Source organism: Rhinichthys klamathensis, unplaced genomic scaffold, assembly GCF_029890125.1.
Source record: "Rhinichthys klamathensis goyatoka isolate OS25496 unplaced genomic scaffold, OSU_Roscu_1.1 h1tg000059l_1, whole genome shotgun sequence".
Taxonomy (NCBI): domain Eukaryota; kingdom Metazoa; phylum Chordata; class Actinopteri; order Cypriniformes; family Leuciscidae; genus Rhinichthys; species Rhinichthys klamathensis.
Genome location: NW_026606604.1, coordinates 990,257 through 1,017,610, shown reverse-complemented (window position 1 = coordinate 1,017,610; position 27,354 = coordinate 990,257). Strand labels below are relative to the sequence as shown.

Here is a 27,354-nt window from a genome sequence, read left to right as displayed (position 1 = left end):
GTCCTGCAGAGTTTCGCTCCAACCTGATAAAACCCCCTGTAGCTAGTGTGTTCTAGTACTCCTGAAGACATTGGCCCTATCCCAAATGGCACCCTAAACACTTGCAGTCTTCCTACGAGTCCGTACTTTTGCGACATAATGCCGCTTTAACTGTCAGGAAGAAGTCTGCAGCTAAGCTTGCTTCAGTGTGGACTCGGCAAAAGTGCGCATTGAGGGCGCATATTGACCGCAAAGGTTCTGAAACCTAAAATGACAAATGAAACACCCAAAGGTCTCGTGGTCTTCACGATCACGCGCACACGCCGGCCATTGTAAGCCCACAAGACCGTAAGTGCATGAAGTGTGCAATTTGGGACAGGGCCTTTGATTAGGTTGTTCAGGTGTGTTTGATTAGGGTTGGAGCTAAACTCTGCAGGATAGTGGTCCCCCAGGACCGAAGTAGGCCATCCCTGGGATGGAATTGGTGGATGGATCGAAGGACGGATGGATGTCCACTACTCACATAACAACTAACAATGTAAACAAACATGGAAGAGTGTATTTCTCCAATAACCTAAGATACATACTGTACATCTAAACAAAATCTGTGATTCCGGCTTCCTGGCCCATAATGCACTATTACTTTAAACAGTGCAAAGTCAGGTCATGTCCAACATAAAGATAGAGGACAAGCATACAACACACACACTCACTTTAACTCTACAGAGGATCCTCCAAACCCAACGAAACAAACTTTCAACACACAAGTCCTCAAAGCGACATTCATCCAAACATGCCGGGAAGAAAACTCTTCCCTCACAAATGTTTTGACGTTTCTCTATAGACAAGCATCTACATTTACCAGTAAAAACAAATAAATACGAATGACAGTTAACCGAAACAATTTCATAACTATGAGGCTGCTGTTAAGAGATGCATGTCAGCATTAATATTCAGGGATGATTCATTTCTGATTCTGCCTTATTGGCCTAACCCTTTCTCTTGTGGTGTATTGGTTCCACTTAGAACCGTCATTATATACAAACCCATAGTAGATCTTAGATACTTGCTAACTAAAGCAATACTTGGGAAGCGTAAAACTGTTCCCTTCAGCACGACTGTGGTTTACAATGGCATTTGTCTTTATTGATCCTGATGTGTGCGTGAGACTCGGAACAGAATGAGTCAAACTAGTTTCAACAAATAAATTTCTTGTGAACCGATCAGAGACAAGCCATATACTGGCCAAACAAAAAAAGCTGTTTTACATTTGGAATGAGTAATTGTGGATTAAGAGCAATCCGACTGGTCCACCAAAGCTTGCAACCACTTTTAATGGGGATTCCGTCCACTCACAAACATGGATCCAATTGCTTCAGAAATGAAATGCAGATTGAGAATAAATATGGGACCACTTAACAACCGTTGGCATTTTAAGTACTCACACTGTGCGTGTGTGCTCGTGTTCAGAATCCCAGCCTGAACTACTGCCGACTGATCCACCATTCACCTCAATCCTCACAGGAAAAGCACAACACTTCACTCTTAAAGGCCATTAAACAGGCTATAAAAGCTGCAGAGTTTCTCTTATGAACATCAAACGCCACTATAATTGTTCAGAAAAGTCCAGATCATTGAAAGCAGGTTTAAAAACCATGAGGGAAAGTCAAGGATTTACATTTGCCATTGCGATTGGCCTGTGTCTATTTACCGCACAGGGACAACACTGTCATGGCTCATTGCCTGCTGTCACATCTGTGTGTGCTGGCTCTTTACGGCCATGTTGGAGGCCGCAGGCTCAAGCCACAGTGATGTTTAGCATGTACACAGAGCGCTGAGGCTTGTGTTCTGCCCACACCGACCTGCCACAAGGAAAGAGAGTCGCAATAAAGAGCGGCGGCCCACCCCGGCACAAGGAAGCAAACACCACCGACAGCATTGCCTCAATCCCTCTGGGCTGGGCTGCTAAAACCAGTTGAAAGCTTGTTCCACTGTTTGTTTGCTGGATGTAAGAGATGAAATAAAAACAGTTTTTCTTTTTTGCTTTTTCTTTGAGTTCAAAGTCTGTGAAAGGAAGGTCAGATTTGCTATATTAACATTATTTATATACTACTATACTTTGTATTACTATTTTGAATTAGCTTTATTTTAAGTTTTCATTTATTTTTTTGTTTAATTTGTCATTTGTATTAGTTTTTTTTTTTAAATTCCAATTAAGTTTAAATAATTCTATTTCAATTTTTGATGGTTCAGTTTAGACATTCTACTAACTGTAAGTAACTTTGCAATTACATGTCAACTAACTCTCATTAGAATATTGGTAGACTGTATGAAGACTGTAAGGTTAGGCTTCGGGTTAGTAGAATAAGTTGACATGTAGTTGCAAAGTAACTTATAGTCAATAGAATGTCTGTTTGGGGATTATCACAATAAAGTGTTAGCAGATATTAAGCAAACAGTCCACTAATACTCAAATGACAGTTAGTTGACATGTAGTTGCAAAGCTACAAAGCTTATATAATTTCTATTTATACCATCAAAATATTGTGTTACCTATTATGATAGTTTGATTATACAGTATATTTGAGACTATATACTACATAGATCAGGCTATGTGTGAAGTTTGAATTAATCACTTTTCTTTGCATGGCACATTGACATTACAGTACAGAATAGCCCATTCTCCATTATCCTGAGCCCCCAGCGTGAGCTTTTTAAGGTGAACGTTATTTTAGAACATATCACCTTATTATTTCCATGCTTGTCACGTGACACACAGCAGCCACAATAGTGTTGTATGACAGATGTATTCCTTTTATTAAGTTTTTCCTTTTTGATTCAAAATATTCAGAAACGTATTAACTATATCATGAACTATCTGATATTCCGATTCTCCAATATATGTCAGTGAATGTGTTTTGTCGTTATAATAATCTTTATAATGATCATGTTAGCTGATCTATAATGCATGACGGGCACTGCCATGTTAGTCTGCACCGCAATTCAGAAAATAGGATCTGTCAGATTTACATCACGTATTCACCCATCTTCTCCCAAAATGCATGAAAGTAAGTGGCCGGTGAACTGGGAGAATAATAGAGTAAACTATATAGTTACCTATACAATGTGTATCTGATATGAATACAACACGTTGTCAAATTATAATAGAAAGGATTATTATTGCCACTTCCATAGACATCAGTGTGTATTTTACAAACTATAAATGTATTGTTTTGCTAGTACTTATGTATATTTAAATGTCTGAAACTTAAAATAAAGATTATGGATCAGTGCCAGCCAACGCACGAAAGCACGTTTGAATTTAGTATTTGATCACGTGATGCACTGAACGTTCTAATCACACTGGTGTGATCGTACGCTCCTGGGACCAGCCAAGACTGATCACACTGGTCAAAGGGTTAATTTACTTATTTATTTATAATTTATTTATTAATTATTACTAACTTACTGTAACTTATTTCAGTTAACCATGTAATATTTAAATTTTGTCGATAATAATATCTCATATAATGTGATTTGTTATTACAACTTTTTTTCTTTTGTCAAATCAACTTAGATAATGTGGTTCAGATAACACAATATTTTAACCAATTTCCAACAATTTTTTAAAGTGCATGAATCACGTTTGATAATGGGGTTAACACAAAGAGCTGCATCTCTTAAAAGCCACTTGAAACATCTGTGTACATCCATTGTACGCTGAAATTATTTTTGATTTTGTCAATGGAAGTTGGATTCCATTGACTAAATCAAATATAATTTCAGCAATAACAGATTTAATTCATACACAAATACACAAGAGAACCTCCCCTATTATTATGATAGAGTGCACTACAGACGGAAATGAAGTCTAACACAAAGGTTTATTAAATCTACTTGAGTTGGCAGCATGCAAACATACATTATGTATGTTCACAGGCACTGTGCCAAAATCAAAAGGGAAATGGACAATAACAAATTTATTGTCTGATTAAACTCTAAACCCCTAAACCACAGGAGAAGGGCCCTACAGCATGACATACTGTGTGCACCTGGATTACATGTGAAAACAACATGAGCCCGCAGAGCTCACACAAACCATACATAACCTGTTGAAATGACTTCATTCAACCAGTTCACTTCTGAATAATTTGTTTATAACAAAGTCAAACATGTGAACCGTGCTGAAAAACAACCATCTAAACAGTGATTAATGTATATTTTCTATAACAGGCTTTATTCAGGTGTGTGACATTTAAGAGTGTTTTTTTCTGCATCTTGCCTGACAAATATCTTTGTTCTAGACTAGAGGTCTGCTGAATAATTTGTTAATGCTATCACTATATTATGTTAGCTGGATAACATTTCAGAAATTTGTAATGAGTGAAAAACATGAACCAGATGGCTCTGCAGAATATATGGGAGAGTCTGTCAGCTCCTCTGGCATATATCTTATAAATTGCCTGAATTACATTCAGTGTTTGAATTGAAGCGGAGCTGCAGGTTATCAGACCCCCATACGAGCTCAGGGACCCCATAGAGAAGAAGAAATCGGGGCCACCCCTGCCGTTTCACTCAACAAAATAATAACACAACACTGTTTTCTTCAAATTGTCCAAATTGACATAGTTCACTCAAAAATGAAAATTCTGAAATCATTTACTCACCCTCAAGTTGTTCCAAACATGTATGAATTTATTTCTTCTGCTGAAGAAGATTTTTTAAAGAATATAGGTAACCAAACAGTTGATGGACCCACTGACCTCCATAGTATGGAAAGTCAGGGTGAGTAAATGATGACAGAATTTGAATTTTTTATTGAACTGTCCCTTTAAGTGAATCTAAATTGACTGCATGACAGAGTCCCGAAAAACATTTTACAGACGCCTGACACAGGATCCTCATTTTCACCTGACGATATGAGTAAAGATTTAATTTACAATTCTTCCTAAAGTATAAGCGGATGTTTTACAGTACCACTACAAACACAGATGCAAATAGAATAAGCATCTTCATACTGACATAATTCTAAGAGCTAAAGAAAATGTTTAAGGAATATAAGTCCTTCAAATAATGAATGATAGCAAGGATCGCAAAAAGTGCCTTTGTGAGCAGTCAATAACCGACAGACTTTTTTGCTAAAGAATGAATCTCTAGCTTTCAGTTGTAATAGATGAGATGAAATGCTTTGAGTTTGGGGTCCATTGAATGTGAGTAATTTGCTTCATTTATCTAATAAAAAAAATAATTAAAAAAATCCAATTGACAAAATACTTTGTTGCACATTAATATGCACGGACCATATTATTGTGGTCTGTAGTTGCTTTTGGTCATGTTTGCACAAGCCTATTTGCCAGCAGCCATATCACCCTGTAGCCCAAGACTGGTTGCCCACTGAAGCTAAGCAGGGCTGAGTCTGGTTAGTACCTGGATGGGAGACCTTCTGAGAAAACCAGGTTGCTGCTGGAAGAGTTGTGAGTGAGGCCAGCAGGGGGCGCTCACCCTGTGGTCTGTGTGGGTCCTAACGCCCCAGTATAGTGATGGGGACACTATACTGTCAAACAGCACCGTCCTTCGGATGAGACGTTAAACCGAGGCCCTGACTCTCTGTGGTCACAAAAAATCCCAGGATGTCTTTCGAAAGAGTAGGGGTGTAACCCCGGCATCCTGGCCAAATTTGCCCAGTGGCCTCTGTCCATCATGGCCTCCTAATCATCCCCATATATATAAACCAATTGGCTTCATCACTCTGTCTCCTCTCCACCAGTAAGCTGGTGTGTGGTGGGCGTTCTGGCGCAATACGGCTGCCGTCGTATCATCCAGGTGGATGCTGCACATTGGTGGTGGTTGAGGAGATTCCCCCTTCTATGTAAAGCGCTTCGAGTGCCGAGAAAAGCGCTTTATAAATGTAATGAATTATTATTATTATAGAGTGGGGTACAAAAGTCTGATGACCTCAAGTGAAATATTTAAACCTATCCATACCACCAAACCTGTCCATAATCTTACCTGTATCCCACCTTAATAGCAGCACAAGTGTTTTGCTATACAACATCATGAACACAATAAGTACATTGTACTTATTTTTTTATGCAAGTACATAGTAGTTAAAACACCTAATATATAGTGACCAAAGTTAAATTACCAGAATCAAAATTTGAGCAAAATAAATGAAAGTAAATTTAAATTTAAGTTTTTTGGTATTTGATTTGTCCCCTTTTGCTGTCACTTGAGTTGACATCCTAAATTTGTCAAAATCCTAGTTTATTTTCAGGTTTAAAATAGTCTTTGAATACCAGATCACTCTGGATTCAGAATTTTGGACCCTACTGTATATCAGAGGTATAATCAGACATGGATGGAGGTAAATTCACACTGCAGTTTAGAGGACTGAAACAACAAATCCAGAACCAGAAATATAGGGAAAGGGGGATTTTTCTTCATGCAAAAACGTTTAATGACACAGACATCATCTGTGTCAAGAATAACTACATTCTTCCATGTTACAAATGAGCAGGTCTAATCAGAAAGATCAGGAAGGCCAATGCATTGCCATTTCCAAACTTTACCGTTTTAGCTCACACAGTCAAAGCAAACTCTCCTCAAGTCTGTTTTTTTAATATCACCCCAGTACTAAGACAATCAAGACCGGAAACCACATGAGAGAGACCCATTAATGTGCGATGGCTTACATCACAAGAAGGCCAGGTTGAAATATTTCGGATCTGCCAAGGTGGGAGGCTGTCACAACAAAAGTGGAGCCCATAGGAAAAACGATAACACATATCCCGATTTTCTAGCCATACATAAACAAATCTCTCAGTAATACAGACATTATGTTATAGGCAATGGCATAATTAGCATAATGCAGAAAAACAAACTACTTTCTTCTCAATCACTTTAATAATGAAACATCCAGGTCAAGTTTCATTAAATTCTACCATCTGATGCTCATTTTATGAAAACAAAGCAGAATTATAGTCTATATTGACTGGCACATGGTAGAATGAATAATTAGTTCTTAAACACTTTCTGACATTTTTTTCTGACTTTCAGTACAACTACTTAATAGTGCAATATTAATTACACAATAAAAAACAAAAACAAAGAATCATGCCAGACTTGAGCAGAATTAACCACTGCCCATATAATAATGTAATGTCTTGAAGAAAAAAAAAAACATTATTTGGGGTAATTAGCACATCATAAATAATTAGATATTTTTTTAAGCTACTGAAAATATAAGTCCTACTCAAAATATAACACTAAATGTATTATTATTATTATTTTATAATAGTAATTATCATTAATATATATATATATATATATATATATTAATTAAATTAATTTGTTTCATTGTTTAGTTTATGAGTATTTTATTATTATGTACAACAGCAAACAAACATTTAATGATATACTATATTTAATGCTTTGTATAAGAATAAATTATTTTTTTTTTTAAATATAACATAATATAATACATAAGTTAGTTATAGTATAACATTCATTAAATTAAGAGATTATAAAAATCATAAAAAAATAAAGAAAATAAAAAATACAGGTTGTCCAAACTAAATTCCTCCAAGATGGCCTATACAAACTGGAGCCCATAAGCAGCTTTGCCCATCATGATCATCATTTATGAGGCTAAGAACACGTGTTACAGCCAGGAGGAGAGCAGCACAGATACAGTGTCCATGACTATTGTTGTCCCAAGAAGTGACTCAGCTCATAAAAGTATTACGTTTTGTTTTCCGTGCCATTCTGGGCGGCAAGACGAGAGAACCCCTGAGGACCAGTTAAAGTAATAAGCTATTAGGGAGACAAATCGCATTTGCCTTTCAAATAGAGCCCAAAATAAGCAATTAACCAGAAAACAACCACATTAAGCTTTAAAAAGCAGCAGTAGGTGATCTGATCCTTTCACACTCGCCGCTCCATGTGGGAAACATTAGCCGTCTCGCTCTTAGCTCACTGGCACGGTTTAATCTATAGACGATGGGGCCTCCTTTCACACTTTTTCTGTCTCTCTCTTTCTTTTTTTCCCTTTCAGAAAGATAGACAGGTCTTAAAAATGCACGCCAAAGTAAAGAGCGTGTTTCTGTGTGAATGAGAAAGCAGACCTAAGTGCGTGTGAGGCCCTATACGGTGTCCGGACGGCATTGTTTACTCTGTGGTATGGTTTCTCAGGGCAGTGACTGCTCCTTGGGTGTCCCCACTGGGCGACGAAGAAGAAGCCTCACACGCCTGGTGTTGCCACTCTGTCTGGAGTGCTCAGCCCATAAGCTCCACACACGACTCAGCCAGCGATTCCTAAAGAGGATTTTTCCAACACTTTTCCTCTGTAATTATAGCTGCACTCTCTGTTCTGCAGCTGATAGAAAAATAACCACTTCATGATGGGTTATAAGGAGTTTGGGGTTGCTGTAGTGACAGAAACCTCTATTCTGAGAGTCAGACACAGAATACAAGGTGATAGGTTGTTCACGAAGGTCTGAGCTGTCTACTAATTGTTTTTCTATGGCTACGTTCCTACATGACAAGGACACAGTAGTCAGTGCAGTTGCAGAGCACTAAACACCAGGGTTGTGAGCCTGCCAGAACTGAATTGAGAATGCTTTAAATCCAATTCAACTCCTCAATTTGAATTTAAACTGAGGGAGCACACAGGATGCAGAATTGATTGATAGATAGAACAATAGACAGAACTAAAGAATGACTGATAGAATGACAGACAAACAGATAGATACATAGACAGATAGATAAATAAAACGACAGACAGATAGACACATAGATGGATAGATAAATGGAATGACAGAGAGACGGATAGATAAATAGAACGATAGACAGACACATAGATGGATAGATAAATAGAACGACAGACATACAGACAGATAGATGGTTAGATAGAAAGACAGACAGACAGACAGATAGACGGATAGACAGACAGACAGACAGACATACAGACGAACAGACAGACAGATAAATGGAAATAGATAAATAGAATGACAGATATAGACAGATGTATAAACAGAACGACATCCAGACAGATAGATGTACAGATAAATAGAACGACAGACAGACAGAGAGATAGACACAGATGTATCATATAAATAGAACGACAGTCAGACTGACAGAAACAGACAGACAGACAAACACATAGACGGATAGATAGATGGACAGACAGTATAAATAGAACGACAGACACATAGACGGATAGATAAATAAAACGACAGACAGATAGACAGACGGACAGATAGATAGACACTTAGATGGATAGATGTACAGACAGACCGACTCGAGACCCTTGTGTTCTGCTCAGCTGTCTTTGAACACAAGAGCTGTGTGTCCTGTGTGAACGGTTCCAGACTCCTGTTATTGTGTTCCATGCTGGAAGTCTGTTCTGGTCTCTGGTGGCTGTTGCTGACAGATTTGATGGAATGGGGGATTTCTATAACGCAGGTGTCCTCATTGACCTCTCTCTCGAATGTAAACGAACACTTTTCCATCATCAACACGATACTCTGCGCAAAGAACGCAAGTCTTGCGTGCTTTCTCACCAGGTAAACAGCCAAGATTGTGTTCATCCAAACCTGCACCTTTTTAATAGCTCCTTAATCAAAACACAATGTACCTTTTGCACATGATAAGCTCTTATTCATTGTTTGGCTAGGTAAGAGTCCCCTCTAGCTTGACAAGCATGGAGACAAATAGTCAAGTCACGCTGGGGCCGGTCCTCCCTGGAGAACGATGTAAGTGGTTTTAACTGTCCCTCTGACAGCGTTCACAATGGAGATGATGCTGAAGGCATTAATGACTTGGGGAAAGTGATATAATGAACAGTTTTGCTGTGTGAGGATCACCTACCTGCCCTGTCACCTGAGAGGCCGTCTGCAGATCTTCTGGTGCTGTCAGGGTTTCTGTCACCGCAGGTAATGGACCTGATCCAGAAGAACAAAAACACAATAAGGCCTTTACCACACACACACACACTCTCACAATACGCTCCCACACTCTGGTAACAGCACTAAAAGGGCCCCCCAAGAGACAATGGATAGATTACATTTCTCCTCAGCAAGAGTGAGTGAATCCCAAACAAAAAAACGAATTTTTAACAGCCTGCTCCTTTCAGCAGACTCCATATCATGATACAGTACTCACATGAATCTGCTCTTTCTGGATATGACCTGTGATTTAAGGGGATCGTCTGAGAGGAGAAAAGCAGGGTGGGGTTTTCTACGGTCTTGCTTGTGAGGTACTTACACGGCCCTGTCGAGAGAGGCCAACTAAAGTTCTTAACAGAGTTTATTTAAAGAAAAATAAACTTAAATTAATGAAAAAAATATATAATAATAGAAAGAAAAAAAACTAATACATTTACAATGTAATTTAAAAAAACAAACAAATAAAATTATGAATTTAAAAAATGCAAAAAATTCATAAAAAATATATTAAATTGTTCATAAATTTTTAGTACAAAAAATTGGCCTTTTGACCTTTAAAATATAAGTAATATTTCTAATAGTTTATGAAAGTTTTGGAATTTCCTTCAGAAATCATTCTAATGTTGATTTGGTGCTCAAGAAATATTTCTTGTTATCAATGTTGAAAACAGTTGTGCTGCTTAATATTTTTGTGGAAACTGTGATACACTACTATTCAAAAACATTTGGGGTCATTAAGTTCAAAAAAAGAAAAAGAAGGAGAAATTAGTTACTCATCAAGTATGCATTAAATTGATCAAAAGTGACAGTAAAGACATTTATATTGTTACAAAAGATGCCAGATAAATGCTGTTCAGTGAACTCTCTATTCATCAACAACCCTTAATGTTTTAAGGATTATACAGTATACTAAATTAGAAAATGAAAAAAATATCTTTAAAGATACATTTTAATAATATTTCTGTTTTTACTGTATTTGATCCAATAAATGCAGCCTTGGTGAACCTTAGGGACTTCTTTCAAAAATATTTAAAATATTTAATTATTCCAAACTTTTGAATGGTAGTGTATATAAAGTGCAAAAGCCCAATATATTTTCTTTTTGGACAGGATTGGCCTTTTGAGTGGCTTTATATCACATTAAAAAAAATGTGTCCCCAGGCCCCATGAATTTAAGCGATGACTGTAGGTACTTACAAGGTATTTCTGGCACGGCTTGCTCCGGGACATGGGGTTCCTCTTCAGGCCTTGCAGTTAGACTGTCCCCTTGAAGCCTAAAAAATTGTTTAAAAAAATGAGCATTAAAGGCTTTAATTTCAAATAAGTGGCTTGCATTTCTCCCCACAGTTATGATAGCTGTGAAAGATAACAGTGATAATACTATCATGTTCTCCATTCAGAGCAAACTCTCTGCTGAGGCTATGAAAGAACTCTGTGTAATGGATCAGTATCAAATAAAATCTCTATTTTTACCCAGTATCTTTGCTAGATGAGAACAAGTGGAGACAGTGAGTCTCGATTCATATAAGGTGATGAGACCATGCCAAAGCAGTCTATTTGTCTTATCACTATCAGGGAGGATGAGGATATGGGCAGGCTGGAATGTAGACAGAGCGTAACATAGGGGAACGCTTAAGACCTGACAACAATCTACTAATCGCCAAACAGTGCAGCTGTCTCAAACACCCATCATTTATGATGCCCAATCTCAGAGGATGCTAGGGTTAGGAGCTTTCCTAAAGAGCGGTTGTTCTTAAAGGAACAGTCCATCCAAAAATGAAAGTTCTCTCATTATTTAATCACGCACATGTCGTTCCAAAACACAATTTGATACTGCTCTTTACATCAAATGAAAGTGAATAGTAAACAGGTGCTGTCAAGCTACAAAAATAAGATCACCCAAAATTGAAAATTCTGTCAACAGTAACTCCCTCTCAAGTCATTCCAAACCTATAAGACGGTCATCGTCAAAGACAAATGAAGACATTTTTCTGAGAGATTTCTGTCCTTCCATTGAAAGTCCACTCACCAATTTTTACGGTTCAAAACGTTCATAAAGAGATCGTAAAATAAGTCTTCTGAAGAGACATGATCGCTTTGCATGATAAACAGATTTAGGCTTTTATTCACATATAAACAGTGATCAGCGAATGTACACTCACCGGCCACTTTATTAGGTACCCCATGCTAGTAACGGGTTGGACCCCCTTTTGCCTTCAGAACTGCCTCAATTCTTCGTGGCATAGATTCAACAAGGTGCTGGAAGCATTCCTCAGGGAGTTTGGTCCATATTGACATGATGGCATCACACAGTTGCCGCAGATTTGTCGGCTGCACATCCATGATGCGAATCTCCCGTTCCACCACATCCCAAAGATGCTCTATTGGGTTGAGATCTGGTGACTGTGGAGGCCATTTTAGTACAGTGAACTCATTGTCATGTTCAAGAAACCAATTTGAAATGATTAGAGCTTTGTGACATGGTGGAAGTAGCCATCAGAGGATGGGTACATGGTGGCCATAAAGGGATGGACATGGTCAGAAACAATGCTCAGGTAGGCCGTGGCATTTAAACGATGCCCAATTGGCACTAAGGGGCCTAAAGTGTGCCAGGAAAACATCCCCCACACCATTACACCACCACCACCAGCCTGCACAGTGGTAACAAGGCATGATGGTTCCATGTTCTCATTCTGTTTACGCCAAATTCTGACTCTAACATCTGAATGTCTCAACAGAAATCGAGACTCATCAGACCAGGCAACATTTTTCCAGTCTTCAACTGTTCAATTTTGGTGAGCTCTTGCAAATTGTAGCCTCTTTTTCCTATTTGTAGTGGAGATGAGTGGTACCCGGTGGAGTCTTCTGCTGTTGTAGCCCATCCGCCTCAAGGTTGTGCGTGTTGTGGCTTCACAAATGCTTTGCTGCATACCTCGGTTGTAACGAGTGGTTATTTCAGTCACTGTTGCCCTTCTATCAGCTCGAACCAGTCTGGCCATTCTCCTCTGACCTCTGGCATCAACAAGGCATTTCCGCCCACAGAACTGCCGCTCACTGGATGTTTTTTCTTTTTCGGACCATTCTCTGTAAACCCTAGAGATGGTTGTGCGTGAAAATCCCAGTAGATTAGCAGTTTCTGAAATACTCAGACCAGCCCTTCTGGCACCAACAATCATGCCACGTTCAAAGTCACTCAAATCAACTTTCTTCCCCATACTGATGCTTGGTTTGAACTGCAGGAGATTGTCTTGACCATGTCTACATGCCTAAATGCACTGAGTTGCCGCCATGTGATTGGCTGCTTAGAAATTAAGTGTTAACGAGCAGTTGGACAGGTGTACCTAATAAAGTGGCCGGTGAGTGTACATAGAGCACTTGAATGGTGTTAATTGGTCAAGCAAGTAGGTTTGTCGGTTGAGCTTCCGTTTACCAAATATGAGTGATCACTGATCAATGTTTATTTTTGAATAAAAGCCTAAATTAAATATGTTCATCATAAAAAGCAATTGTGTCTCTTTAGAAGACTTAAATTAAACAGCTGATATATTTTACAATCTTTTTATGACTGTTTCACTTTCAACTGTGACGTAGTACAACAAAATGTACTTTAAAAAAGGACCCACACTGTAAAAAAAAAAAAAGTAGAAAAGCATAAAAGCTACTAAAACAAAATACAACGCAATGCGTTATTCAAAATACACGGAAAACATTTGTAAAAAGTCAATATGGAAAATTCCGTCATATTACCAAAGTACATTGGGCCTTATTTTTATGGACTTTTCTTAGAGTGCACTTCAGTGTTGTGTGGCCAGGATCATATCATGTGGTTTAAGAAGGAGCATCCATTTAAAACATTTCAGTCTCACAAATTTCCAAAGGACTGGAAAATGAAGACATACAGCACGGTAATTATTTGTCATACCTTATTCTTCAACAATGCCGTATTCTCAAACTGTTATTTTGGAGCGGTTTCACTTCAGAACTATAAATCACCAAATGCTACAGTTACCAAATGATAGGCTTGATTCATTTCACATTTCTCAGCATTGCTATTGCATGCCTTTTCCTGTAAGCAATCAGGACAGTTAATAAGCATGATGACAACAGAAAACAACCCCTTCTCTTTTTACTGCTTTACCTGCCAGCCCATTGAAGTTTCTGTAACTTAATTTTTGTCTAACAATTTTTTCCCTCAACTTTTTTTCCCCTTCATTCTTTCTCATATGTAGAGAAGCCGATGAGAAAAACCAGATCTGGTTTAGCCCACCATCTGAGCAGTTCATTTTCATACAGCATTATTTTTGAATGAGTAATTAAAATAATGATGTTCAATGACTCATACAACTGTGCTTGATCGAGTCAGTCCCCTCATAATAGGAGAGAGGGGTCAGAACTTATACTCTTATAAACATCACAACATAGAAATTATAACATTTGGACTTTTATAGTACCCAATCCTGTCCTGAACTGGATCAGATGCACTTTTTCATTCATGGACCCCTATAAGTATTGCAGAAGTGTCATATTTGTAGCCAATTTAAGGAGCAGATGAAATTGTAGAGTGATTGTGCTCCTTCAAGATGAGCCGTTTTCCTAAGCATGTGTGGCTGTAGTCTACCACCTCATCCATCACATTAAGAGGACAGACGCGAGCAGATAAGGAATAAATCCCATGACCTTTCTGACAGTGGTGCACTATAGGTCAGTGGATCCCTGCAGAAGATTTAGTAAGGCTAAGAACACACGTTTTTCACAGTTTAAGCTTCATTTTGACTGAGGTTTGCAGGCATATTGCATAGTGTGAGAAAATGTTTGAGAATATAAAATCTTAATAATTAGACAAAATAAGAAATAGGGAAATCAAATTTGTTGCATTTTCGATTTTGTTTGTTTCCTTGCAATGCTTTGCATTAATAAAACATTAACATTTAATTGTATCCTAAATGAAAACTAGGCTGAGATGGATACATGTTCAGTCAATTCTAAATGTATTAGGCCTAATTTTCAGAATGTTTTGTCAACTGGATTTTTTTTTTTTTTGTTAAAAGATGTACACTGCCGTTCAAAAGTTTAGGCTAAGTAATACATTTCTTTTTAAAGAAAATAATACATTTATTCAGCTAGGATACATTAATTTACAGTATAGTACTTAACAAGACATTTATAATGTTACAAAATAATTCCTTTTAAAATTATAAATGAATGCTCTTCTACAAAAATATTAAGCAGCACAACCGTTCTCACATTGAAAATCAATGATAAGAAATGTTTCTAGAGCACGAAATCAACATATAAGAATGATTTCTGAAGGATCATGTGTAATGGCTGCTGAAAAATTAGCTTTGCTACACGATAATAAATTACATTTATATATATTAAAATAGAAAATGGTTGTTTCAAATTGTAATAATGTCTGTTTACTGTTTTTACTATATATTTTTTGATCAAATAAATGCATGAGAATAGGAGTTTACATCTCACAATTGCTGAGAAAAAAGTCAGAATTGCTTGATATAAATTCGCAGTTGCGAGATATAAAGTCAGAATTGTGAGATAAAAAGTCGCAATTATCTTTTAAAATGTTTTATTCTGTGGAGGAAATAATCTTCCATAGACACTTCTTTCAAAAATATATAAAAAATACCAACTTCAAACATTTGAACTGTAGTGTATTTTTATATATTTTTGTTCATTTAGAATAAAACTGGCGTTCAGATTATTGCCCATATAGACACCACCAATAAATCAGTGAATCCACTGAATAACCTTGAAGGGCTTAAGTATAATGTTACAATTTCTGACCGTCTAACGTCCGGACTTTCCAGACTGTTGTTAAGTATGAGGTTCTTCACTCATTGACCACTTGAGATAAATGTCCAGATAAAAGGATTCGTAAGTCTGAGCCTAAGAAAATGTGAAGAATGTGCCTGCGTCCTCCAAGTAGCCGCATGCCCAGGCAAAGAAATGGAGAAGGAAAAACTTAGAGAGAGATGGGCATCAGTTTCCTCGCGTTATATATTTAGTAGCTGCTGCTGTTTGGCAAGTCTTTAGGCAAGTCTGTACGGTACTAAAGAGATTCCAGGTGTACAAACTGACACTTAGGGTTGGACTTAAGAATGAATCATTCAGATGAATTGTTCAGGTTTTGAGAAGATCAGAGACAAAAGATTGATTAATTCATGAATCGGATATCACTAATGTGGAGTAAAAGCCGTATCCACAATCTTGCACTTTTAACCTGTGATTTAAACAAATGAACTTCCACATCAATGTGATAAACAGTCAGCAAACAAACAGTGATCTTGTGATAAGCGTTCAGCAAACCTACAGCGAGAAGATGTGTTCGGCATCTCGTAGACTGTGAAGAATGTCTAAAGTATCCGTGGTGAATCTGATATGGAGCAGAAATGAAAAGCACAAAAGACAAAGCCAAACAAAACAAATGTGGGGCAATGTAGGAGCGTGGCAGCCATCTAAACCAGCAGATTCTTTTTTTATCAGAGCCTGGCATCGGACATGAGCACTGAGTCACCCTATCGCAGCCAACAGTGTGAAATGTGATCATTTTGCCCAGCCACAAACTACAAAACAGGAAATAAAAACAGAAAACAAGTGATAACGAAGATTATCTCTGTGTGAGTATTATGAATACAATCAGATTTCTATAATGCTTTTAAGATATGCGTGCTTTCTCTCATCCACAGATGTTTCTTCAACTTTGGACACTTTCATGTCCTGGGGTAATTTTTATTTAAAGGTGCATTGTGTAATATTTAGGAGGATCTGTTGACAGAAATGCAATATCATATACATAACTATGTTTTCAGTGGTGTATAAAGACCTTACCTAATGAACCGTTATGTTTTTATTACCTTAGAATGAGCCATTTCTATCTACATACACCGCGGGTCCGCTTACATTGAAATGCGCCGACATGTTTCTACAGTAGCCCTAAACGGACAAACGCGTTTCGTCACTATGTTATTCTTTGTGCAAAGAAGCTAGCTAAAGTCAGCGAATAAAACACTGCCAATGATGAACTAGTAACAATAATATTCACAATAACATATCGTTTTACTGAATAAGTAAACATAATTTCTTAATTTATCTTTGTAAAGAAACCTCATTGCTTAACTGGCTACTCTCTGCTGTCTCAGACGACGACATCTTTTCCTGTCGGCCACCGTAACTTCTACTACCACTAGATGCTGCTAAAAATTACACAGTGCACCTTTATTTAACAGACAAAAAACACGGAACCGTTTTAAGGGTTTTCCATTATTTCTGCTACTTTTTTAAATGCCTTTTGCCTTTTAAAACCGTTATTACATGTTAAAAGATATTATCATCTAAACAAAGAGAAATAAACAAAACATTTCATATTTTTATTGAGTGAAAATGATTTATATACACTATTGTTCAAAGGTTTGGGGTCAGTGAGATTTTTTAACACATTTTTTTCACATTGCGTCCTTTCCCGTCAAGGTGTCAGATAATGCAAAAAGTGTGAACATATTATTTAATTGTGTTTATTTAGGATACATAAAATTGTAGCTGTGATAGCTTTAGCTAGACAAAGGAGTCCAAAGACAAGAATGTCATTACCACAATCCCCATTTCTGGAACAAAATGCTAATTTGAAATGTTTTACAAAACACACTGTGTTGGAAATGTTCCTGACTTAAAAAAATAAATAAAAAAATCTTCTGTCACAGATAGCCATTTTTCATAGCCAAATTAATTAAACTAGTGAGAGTATGAAAAGTGTGTTTTAAGAGCGTCCATTTTCTAAAAATCCAAAGGGCATTGCTGAAGAAACACCCAGATGTGGAGTCTTAAGATAACTGCACATCTCATAGTCACCTCAGTAAGATGAATGTTGTGCATTACCGCAGCATGTAGTCATTCACCTTTAGCTCTCAGAGCTTTAACTCTAGATTGTTGGAATGCTGCGTGTGGCCCTCATCTCCGGCTGAAAGGGGTTTGGTTGCGGCCTCTCAGCAAACAGAGGTCAGGATACGTGACTCGTGACTTGACTGAGATATATGGCAGTGCATTCTAGTGTGGACCTGATGATGACATTGTTCACATTGTGTGTACCGCTTGACATGTTAAATGGAGGTTTGCAGAATTGGCAACCCACACGCTCTAGTGGTCTGGTGAAGTCATTGAGTAGAGTAGAGCTGTTGGTAAATACTGAGCTGTGTAAATATTTACCTTGCACACCTTGAGCAGATGTTGAGAGTGACTTTGGCCTGGGGTTCTGAACAGTAGGAGCTGCGGCCCTGGCTGAACTTACTGCCAGACGGCAACAGGCCAGTGACCCCCTCCATTCGCAGGTCATCCAGATCCTCTGAGAGAGAGAGAGAGAGAGAGAGAGAGAGAGAGAGAGAGAGAGAAAATAAAGGATGATTTTAACTAGACTGGCTATTGATTTTGTTTGGAGTCTGAAAGATCCTGATGATGTCTGTGTAAAAAAAAAAAAAACATTTTGAAACGAACCTATTGTTTTTAATAATAAAATGAATACGTTTATATTATTTAAAATTTGTTTATTATTATTTAATAATATATTTTTTTATACTTCTTTTCATAAGTCCAGCTGATCAACCATTAAAACCATCTTATAATTTAAGCTGGTTTAAGTGGTTGCTCAGCTGGATTCATGAGAACGACATCTGTTTGGGTTTTATTCAAGTTCCACATATAGTGACAGGCACAAACAACTATTTCTATTCAATAAATCTGATTGAATGCTCTCTGATTACTGTTGTAACCGGACCTACTTGACCTGCTCCGAGGCGGATTTGAACCGGTTTCTCCGGCATGGTAGGTGCACTAACTAGCTTGCTTCTGTTACACTCACCCCCCTAAACTGCACTCCCACCCGGGTCACGGCACCAAATCTAACCGGGCGCACTAACAAGGATGCCAAAGACCGCAGTCTCTAGCATCAGTCAGTCGCCAGTGCGCCTCTTGAGGCCAGTGAGGTTGACCCGCACAGCTCTTAAACTAACTGGCCTCCTTTACACTGGCATTACAAACAGACTAAGAAAAGGAAAGCAGAGGAGAGAAAATACATGAAGAGAGATAAATAAAGCTAACAGCACTGTGTTAGGCAACTCTATACTCTCGGAGGTCACTGGTGACCCCCTCGTATATGTGAGCATATGCTCACAGCATGATCGCCTGCAGCCAGCTAACAATTGCAGATGGCAGGACCTGAGAGATGTGCTTCTCTTTACACCATAGCTGTAACGCTATAACACACTCTCAAACACGCAACTCGGCCGCTGGGTTGTCCCGGGACGTCATTCACTACCCTCCTACTCATTCATTTTTAAAAGTTAGACATCAACCTTACTAGTATTCCTCAATCAATTCATTATAAACAATATAACAAAAAAAGAATAATAAAATTATAAAAGAATGCCTGTTTTCCCTTTCATCTTAAAAAAAAAAAAATGATAGCGTCACTAATGACCCAAGGTGTGTAACAGTGTATGTTTTTCTGCACAACAATAACTAAATCATTCACCTTTACTCAATTCACCTTTATTCAACAAGGTGGCAATGTCTGATGCACAATGATGAAGTGATGTTACCGCAGGCAGAAAACAAAAGAATAGGAAGTATCATCAGTAAAACTTGAAATGGCTCAGCAATTTACTGCAGAGCAAGTACTAAACGCAATCAAATATTAGTGTCACTGTCACTTGATGGTGGATCTGGTGAAGAAGCTGTCAGCGATTAAAATATTGATTTTGAAGATGTTGAAAATTATAGTTTTGAGATCGTGAATATGAGCCAGATGCTGAATGTACTGGGAAATGAGCTCTGATGAGGACAGTGATGATGGTATAAAACATCTCCTCAAACTTAACCCTTCCAAGCTCCAAAAGGTAACAAAATATGCTTTATTTTATTCTTCTGTAATTGTTACTCTAAGAGTTTTATACAAGTGTATACACTGTAACCAATTTAACGTTTTGTACCAATTTAGTGTATTTATTATATAATTCAATAGATGGTCAGTTGTGCGTGTAATTGCTTTAACATGGCTCATCAAATCTGATTTCACTCAGATTTCACTCTGTTTCATAATGGCAATTTGACAAAGCATGATTCTCACAGGGAGTTTCGTTCTCATGTCACAAACATCATGATCCAGCAAGAACGAGGAGAAACGGGGTAAAGTGAGCTGCGTTCCGTGAGGTCTGCGCCTTACACCTGTGCCTGTGGCTGTAGGTGTTATATACCAAATGTACCACTTAAGCTGAAACCGCACAGCCAGTTGACTACGTGTGGAAGGACACACGTAAAAAAAGCACCTTGTAAGACAAGTAAGTGTTGCTAATGGCAGGAATTAGACTTGGCCTATTCATCCACGAAACTCTTACTCGGCTCACTTTACATCTTTCAAATGCCTCGTCATTTAGTTTGAGCTGCTAATGTGGGAAGGGGCCCGCTGGGAAACAACTTATCAGTCGCAATTAAAAGCCCCGAAACACACCTTTTTGTGTTCGAACGCTCCATGGTGTCAACGTGAGATTCCTCCCATAAGGCTTCGTGTAAGCATGGAGAGCATGTGTTTGTGCAAAAGGGCGGTCCCGCTTGGCACAGGAATGTGGACACTGCCTTGTTCGTGAAATACCAGAGAGTGTGGTGATATTACATGCCTCATTCATCATCACAGGTCTGGTCCAGCTGAGAGAGAGAGCCAGAGGCCATCTCATACACACACACGCAGCATTGTACATGAGAACACAGCTGTCCACCGTGAGAAAGTCTTTCTTTTCGGATTAGGCTACAGGGTGTGTGGTTCAGCGCTGAGGGGGTAACTCATGGCAATATGGCAGTGTTTAATGTTAATGCTGATACGAGTTGGCTGAGACGTTCGAGAGAAAGATATGTAAATACAAAAAGAGTGCAGGCCAAATATTTTTTTTTAAGTATTTGAATTGCATATAAAATGTCTATCCCTATTATGAATTTTTAACATGAACACACCAATAAACTTCTTGTTAAACTGAGAAGCATATTTGTCAATCATTCATATTGGGTGTGTATTTTCAGTATGCATTTATTTAAATTGCTTATGTAACTGGTCCTACTCGACCCGCTCCAAGCGGGATTCGACCTGGGCTCTCCGGCGTAGGAGGCATGCTCACTAACAGTCTCTAGCGTCAGTTGCTAGCACAGCTCTTGAGTCCAGGGGAGTGAGGTTTACATGTACAACTACGTCCGTTACACTAACCCCCCCCCCCCCCAAAACCTCACTCCCATCCGGGTCACTTGCACCAAATGTAACCAGTCCTACACAACCAGCTCCAAACGAGATTCGAACCTGGGGTCTCCGGCGTGGGAGGCAGACGCGCTAACAAGGACGCTAGCGTCAGTTGCTAGCGTGCCTTTTGAGTCCAGAGGAGTGAGGTTTACATGCACAGCTCTCACTGGTTCATTACACTCTCCCCCTAAACCTCACTCTCATCCGGGTCACGGCACCAAATGTAACCGGTCCTACTCGACCCACTCCGAGCGGGATTCGAACCGGGGTATGTGGCGTGGGAGGGCGCCCTAACAAGTACGCTAAAGAACAAGGAACAAGGAATATTCAATTAGTTAAAATGTATGAGAACAAATTGGATTTATTGATGATAAATATATAAAACTGGTTATTGTCAATTTAACACACATTCCATAATTTTTATTTTCATTCAAAAAATATTAAGCAGAAAAAACAGTTTTAAGCATTGATAATAATAATAATAATAAGAAATGTTTCTTGAGCACCAAATCAGGATCAGCGTCAGAAAGCCTGGTTTTGGGTGTGGTAAGGGGCATTTTTACTCGTATAAATATAAGCAGCACGTTACAACGGTTCATGTGCTTGTCGTCTCCTAATTAGGACCCGAAACAGATAAATAAAGTCTGCTTTTTAAAACAAAGAAAAGAAGCAGTAGTAGGAGGATGGCTAGTATGAGCCAACAGAGGGAAACTCTGTATATTCGTGTAGAATGCGCATGTCAATCTAATTTGAAGCTTGTGACATAAATGTGCACATCACCACACATTCAGCTTTGCCAAAACAGGAATAAATTACTTTTTAAAATATATTCAAATAGAAAACAAATTTAAACTGTAATAATATTTCACAATATATATATATTTTTTTTTACGGTGTTTTTGTGATCAAAAATCTCATTTATTTCAAACTTTTGACCTGTTTCTTACCCTTTTCATTTATCTTTTTTGAGTGTAAAACAGTCACTCTTTCCACTTTTGAAATTCTATCAATGGATGGGAAAGACTATGAAAAATCAATGCAAGTTCCGAGTGCTTTTCCATAAGGGGGTTGATGTGCGAGAAACCAACTGTGCCCATAAAAAAACATCCTAATTAATTGGGCTTCCATTGAACGTCCTTCTGTAAGTGTTTTCCCACAGAGCTTTGGCTAATTTCTTCTTTTATGTGGGCTTAAAGCTGCTTGTTTCACAAATGCACCAATGCCCGAGCCAGAAGTGGACTTTAAGACTTGGAACAGTCCTTCTTCGGCCTGACAGGGATCTGAACTCTTGCCATAGTAAAGTAGGAGACTGCAGAGTGGGCTTTTCTTCTATTCCATTTGGAAAGAACTGACGCAGGGGGAAACAAAGGTGTCTGCAGGCTCTTAAACGGTACACTGCCATTCCTTAATAAATCTGCCAGGACTGCCCATCCAGCAAAGCAGAAAAATAAGACATGACATGAAGACACAAATTACATTGTGATTTGTTAGAGTCTTATCTGAGAATTTAGAGCCTGCCAACAATATAAGACAAAGAGGGTGGCAAGGCTTTGAAAATAATCTTGTTAATGGCACACTCAATTTAGTCTGATGTATTTTGAATCCTTTAATCAGCTGGACAATGTGGAAAAAAAGTGGTCATTACCCTTGCAGACCCATCACTGACTTAATGTGCTCTTGCAATATAAGACATGAAAGCCTTTAAATGTAAAAAAAAAAAAAAAACTTTTGCAAAAAAAAATCCTACTTAGCTTCCTCAATAGGCAGCATTTTAAAGCATTATAGGGAAGCTCCTGACATAAAGGCTGTTCCACCAAGTAACTTATTCATGCTTCCTAAGATAACATCTTTTCACAAATTGTAAAGAGGAATCGAATAGAAAAGATAATCCCAGAAAGCACTGCAATAGATGAGAAAAGTGGCAGACAATGCTAAGAGAAATGGTTATAAATACAGTATTATTGTGAAATATTATTGATGCAAAATAACTACAGGTCCTTCTAAAAAAATTAGCATATTGTGACAAAGTTCATTATTTTCCATAATGTAATGATAAAAAATAAACTTTCATATATTTTAGATTCATTGCACACCAACTGAAATATTTCAGGTCTTTTATTGTTTTAATACTGATGATTTTGGCATACAGCTCATGAAAACCCAAAATTCCTGTCTAAACAAATTAGCATATTCCATCCGACCAATAAAATAAGTGTTTTTAATACAAAAAAAAAAAAGTCAACCTTCAAATAATTATGTTCAGTTATGCACTCAATAGTCAATACTTGGTCGGGAATCCTTTTGCAGAAATGACTGCTTCAATGCGGCGTGGCATGGAGGCAATCAGCCTGTGGCACTGCTGAGGTGTTATGGAGGCCCAGGATGCTTCGATAGCGGCCTTAAGCTCATCCAGAGTGTTGGGTCTTGCGTCTCTTAACTTTCTCTTCACAATATCCCACAGATTCTCTATGGGGTTCAGGTCAGGAGAGTTGGCAGGCCAATTGAGCACAGTAATACCATGGTCAGTAAACCATTTACCAGTGGTTTTGGCACTGTGAGCAGGTGCCAGGTCGTGCTGAAAAATGAAATCTTCATCTCCATAAAGCTTTTCAGCAGATGGAAGCATGAAGTGCTCCAAAATCTCCTGATAGCTAGCTGCATTGACCCTGCCCTTGATAAAACACAGTGCACCAACACCAGCAGCTGACATGGCACCCCAGACCGTCACTGACTGTGGGTACTTGACACTGGACTTCAGGCATTTTGGCATTTCCTTCTCCCCAGTCTTCCTCCAGACTCTGGCACCTTGATTTCCGAATGACATGCAAAACTGAGCAACAGTCCAGTGCTGCTTCTCTGTAGCCCAGGTCAGGCGCTTCTGCCGCTGTTTCTGGTTCAAAAGTGGCTTGACCTGGGGAATGCGGCACCTGTAGCCCATTTCCTGCACACGCCTGTGCACGGTGGCTCTGGATGTTTCTACTCCAGACTCAGTCCACTGCTTCCGCAGGTCCCCCAAGGTCTGGAAACGGTCCTTCTCCACAATCTTCCTCAGGGCCCGGTCACCTCTTCTCGTTGTGCAGCGTTTTTTGCCACACTTTTTCCTTCCCACAGACTTCCCACTGAGGTGCCTTGATACAGCACTCTGGGAACAGCCTATTTGTTCAGAAATTTCTTTCTGTCTTACCCTCTTGCATGAGGGTGTCAATGATGGCCTTCTGGACAGCAGCCAGGTCGGCAGTCTTACCCATGATTGCGGTTTTGAGTAATGAAACAGGCTGGGAGTTTTTAAAAGCCTCAGGAATCTTTTGCAGGTGTTTAGAGTTAATTAGTTGATTCAGATGATTAGGTTAATAGCTTGTTTAGAGACCCTTTTCATGATATGCAAATTTTTTGAGACAGGAATTTGGGGTTTTCATGAGCTGTATGCCAATCAGTATTAAAACAATAAAAGACCTGAAATATTTCAGTTGGTGTGCAATGAATCTAAAATATATGAAAGTTTAATTTTTATCATTACATTATGGAAAATAATAAACTTTATCACAATATGCTAATTTTTTTAGAAGGACCGGTATTTTCTATTTGACCACATTTAAAAAATAATAATAATTTATGTAATGGCAAGGGAGAGTTTTTAGCAGCCATTACTAGACAATCTTCAGTGTTACATGATTCTTCAGAAAATATTCTAATATGCTGATTTATTGCTCAATAAATATTTCTTCACAATGTTACAAAGTATTTACTGTCACTTTTGATCAATTTCATGCATCCTTACTGGATAAAAGTATCAATTTATTTCAGTAAAGTCTTACTGAGCCCAAACTTTTGAACAGTAGATCAATTTAACTTACAACAAAAATTGTTTGATACTAATATAATCGGCCTATTAAAATGCTATGCTTTTTTGTCTAAACTAAAAAAAACAAAAAAAACAATGAACAGTCATTAAATGATTAAACGATTTTAAGCGTTAGATGAGGGCAAAGGTGATCTAAATGTAAAAATAGCACATGCACAAATATATCACGCACAAAATATCCAATATTTACTGATACTAATAAATAATAAACTCTAAAGGCTCGTTCACACCAAGGACGATAACTATAATGACATAGTTCTAAAAATAATTCTAAATACAAAAGAATAGCAGAGTCCACACCACAACTATAACACAGAGAAACGATATTGTTGAATTACTGTTAAAACTATTTTTTTTCCAACTGATGAATGATAAAAACATTGACAGCCAATAAGAATCCATTCTGCTTTAAAGAGCTCTAGCATTTAAAGCGACAGATCACAAACCTGCAGCAAGCACTTAGGATAAACAGAGCAGGCCCTATCATACACCTGGCGCAATGCAGCGGCAAGCGCGACGCAAGTGTTTTTTGCTAGTTTCAGCCTGACACAGTTATCATTTTCACGCATTTGCACGCCCATGGATCTGAAAATGAGGTGTGTTCAGTCACATTGTTGGCGCGTTGCTATTGCGCGTTAAACTAGCAAAAGTGGATTCGGACTAAGTGCACATGAGCCTTGCGCTTAGACCATGCGCTTAGATTGTTAAAATAGGGCCCAGAATTTTTGTATGTTGGTGTGGACGCTAATATAGTTATCATTATGGTTATCTTTATAGTTATCGCTCTTGGTGTGAAAGGGCCTTAATAATCTCTAATATTATACATTTCTCAGTATACCATTGAGAGGAATTACATTGACTGTTAAAAAAATAACTAAAAACTGACAAATTTGGTTCCATATATATACTGCAAGTGTCTTAAAACAGATCCATTTCAATTAGCATCTAGCCTTAAAAGGCAGCTGCCTATGTAGGCAGTAAGTAGCTCACTAGATTTTAGAACAGGTCTAAATGCTGCCGAAAAATAAATGTTTACGTCTGTACATAACCTGTATATATCATAAACATGCTGTCTACTGTCTCAAAGTCACACTAAAAGTTTGAGATGTATAAGACTTGTTTAATCTCTAACAGTTCAGAGAATACCTCATCTACCTCACATGCACCATACAAATGATACCTTTATATTGCACAACATTTTTTGATAACGCTGAAAAGCAAAATACCAGCAGCTGCACACATCCAGACAAAACAAGAGCACAGCGTCTGTGTGAGTGTGCGTTTGCAGCAGTCATGCGTTACTGGAGTGTCACTGCATACCTTCAGTGTGGAATAAATCAACTGCTGGGGATGCTGAGCCCCTGGAGTGAGGTGGAAAGTATTATCCAAACAACGACGGGAGTGATGACAAGGAATTTCTGCCTGTAATTGTTCACACCAACCGAAGCACTACCAAAGTGTGTGTGCCTGTTCTAGACAAAGTTTCCATGTTGTTTAATGTACCAAAGAAAGTCTACACAACAGGGTTATTATAGTTAACCAAAACTAAAACCGTAAGTAACTTAAAATAAAATGGTTAAGTAAAATAAAATAAAAAAAAACTAAAGTTTCAGCTAGTTGCCAAAGCCAACGTTTTCTTAGTGTACCAAAATAACTAAAACTGAAATAAAAATGTATTTAAAAAATAATAAAAATGACAAAAACACAACAAAATGACTCAAACTAAAATTAAAATTAAAACAGAAAATATAGAAATAAAAAATAAATTCATAATAATATTAATTAACATTAATAATATTAATTAATAAAACTATAATAGTATCTCAATGGAACTAAAATAACACTGCTACACAAATGCACCAAAAATGTTGTCGAAACAAATGTTCTGTCACTCAGAAATTGCTTGCAAATTTCACAAATAATTACAAAGAAAATGCAAGTAACATATTGAATTAAACGTGTAAATTTTAAGAAAACCTGTAATGGTATTTTCTTTTAAAACATACTCCAATAATACATATGTTTTTGGTGTATGTTGAGCTTGTTAGTCACTATTTGTAACTCATTATTGAATGAAAGTACAAAGTGCTTTAAGTTCTTCAGACTGTTGAATCCCACCAAAAGTTACATATATTTATTTTAATATATTTCAGAAGATGTTTAAGATGTAATTCCATAATCACATAGCCATGGACAGTAAACTATAATAAACGCAGACTGCGCAGGCAGACATGACGTTTCCCAATTTAGTTCAAAGTGCTCCATGGTTTATGTTCCATCTC

The 27,354-nt window shown here is 37.9% G+C and overlaps 1 protein-coding gene across 4 annotated transcripts in view; it reads right to left on the bottom strand.

Moving 5' to 3' along the window:
* Positions 1–27,354, bottom strand: part of cunh8orf34 (chromosome unknown C8orf34 homolog) — a 101,872-nt gene that overhangs the window by 15,271 nt on the left and 59,247 nt on the right. The window contains exons 8-11 of one of the 4 annotated variants that reach the window (XM_056248834.1): positions 18,150–18,276; positions 11,121–11,197; positions 10,141–10,248; positions 9,847–9,920 (exon numbers count right to left, since the gene is read on the bottom strand). In XM_056248834.1, coding sequence (XP_056104809.1) covers positions 9,847–9,920; positions 10,141–10,248; positions 11,121–11,197; positions 18,150–18,276 — 386 coding nt within the window. Of the gene's footprint in view, positions 1–9,846; positions 9,921–10,140; positions 10,249–11,120; positions 11,198–18,140; positions 18,277–27,354 lie in introns of all 4 variants that reach the window. The other 3 variants (XM_056248833.1, XM_056248836.1, XM_056248835.1) reach the window with 3 other exon arrangements.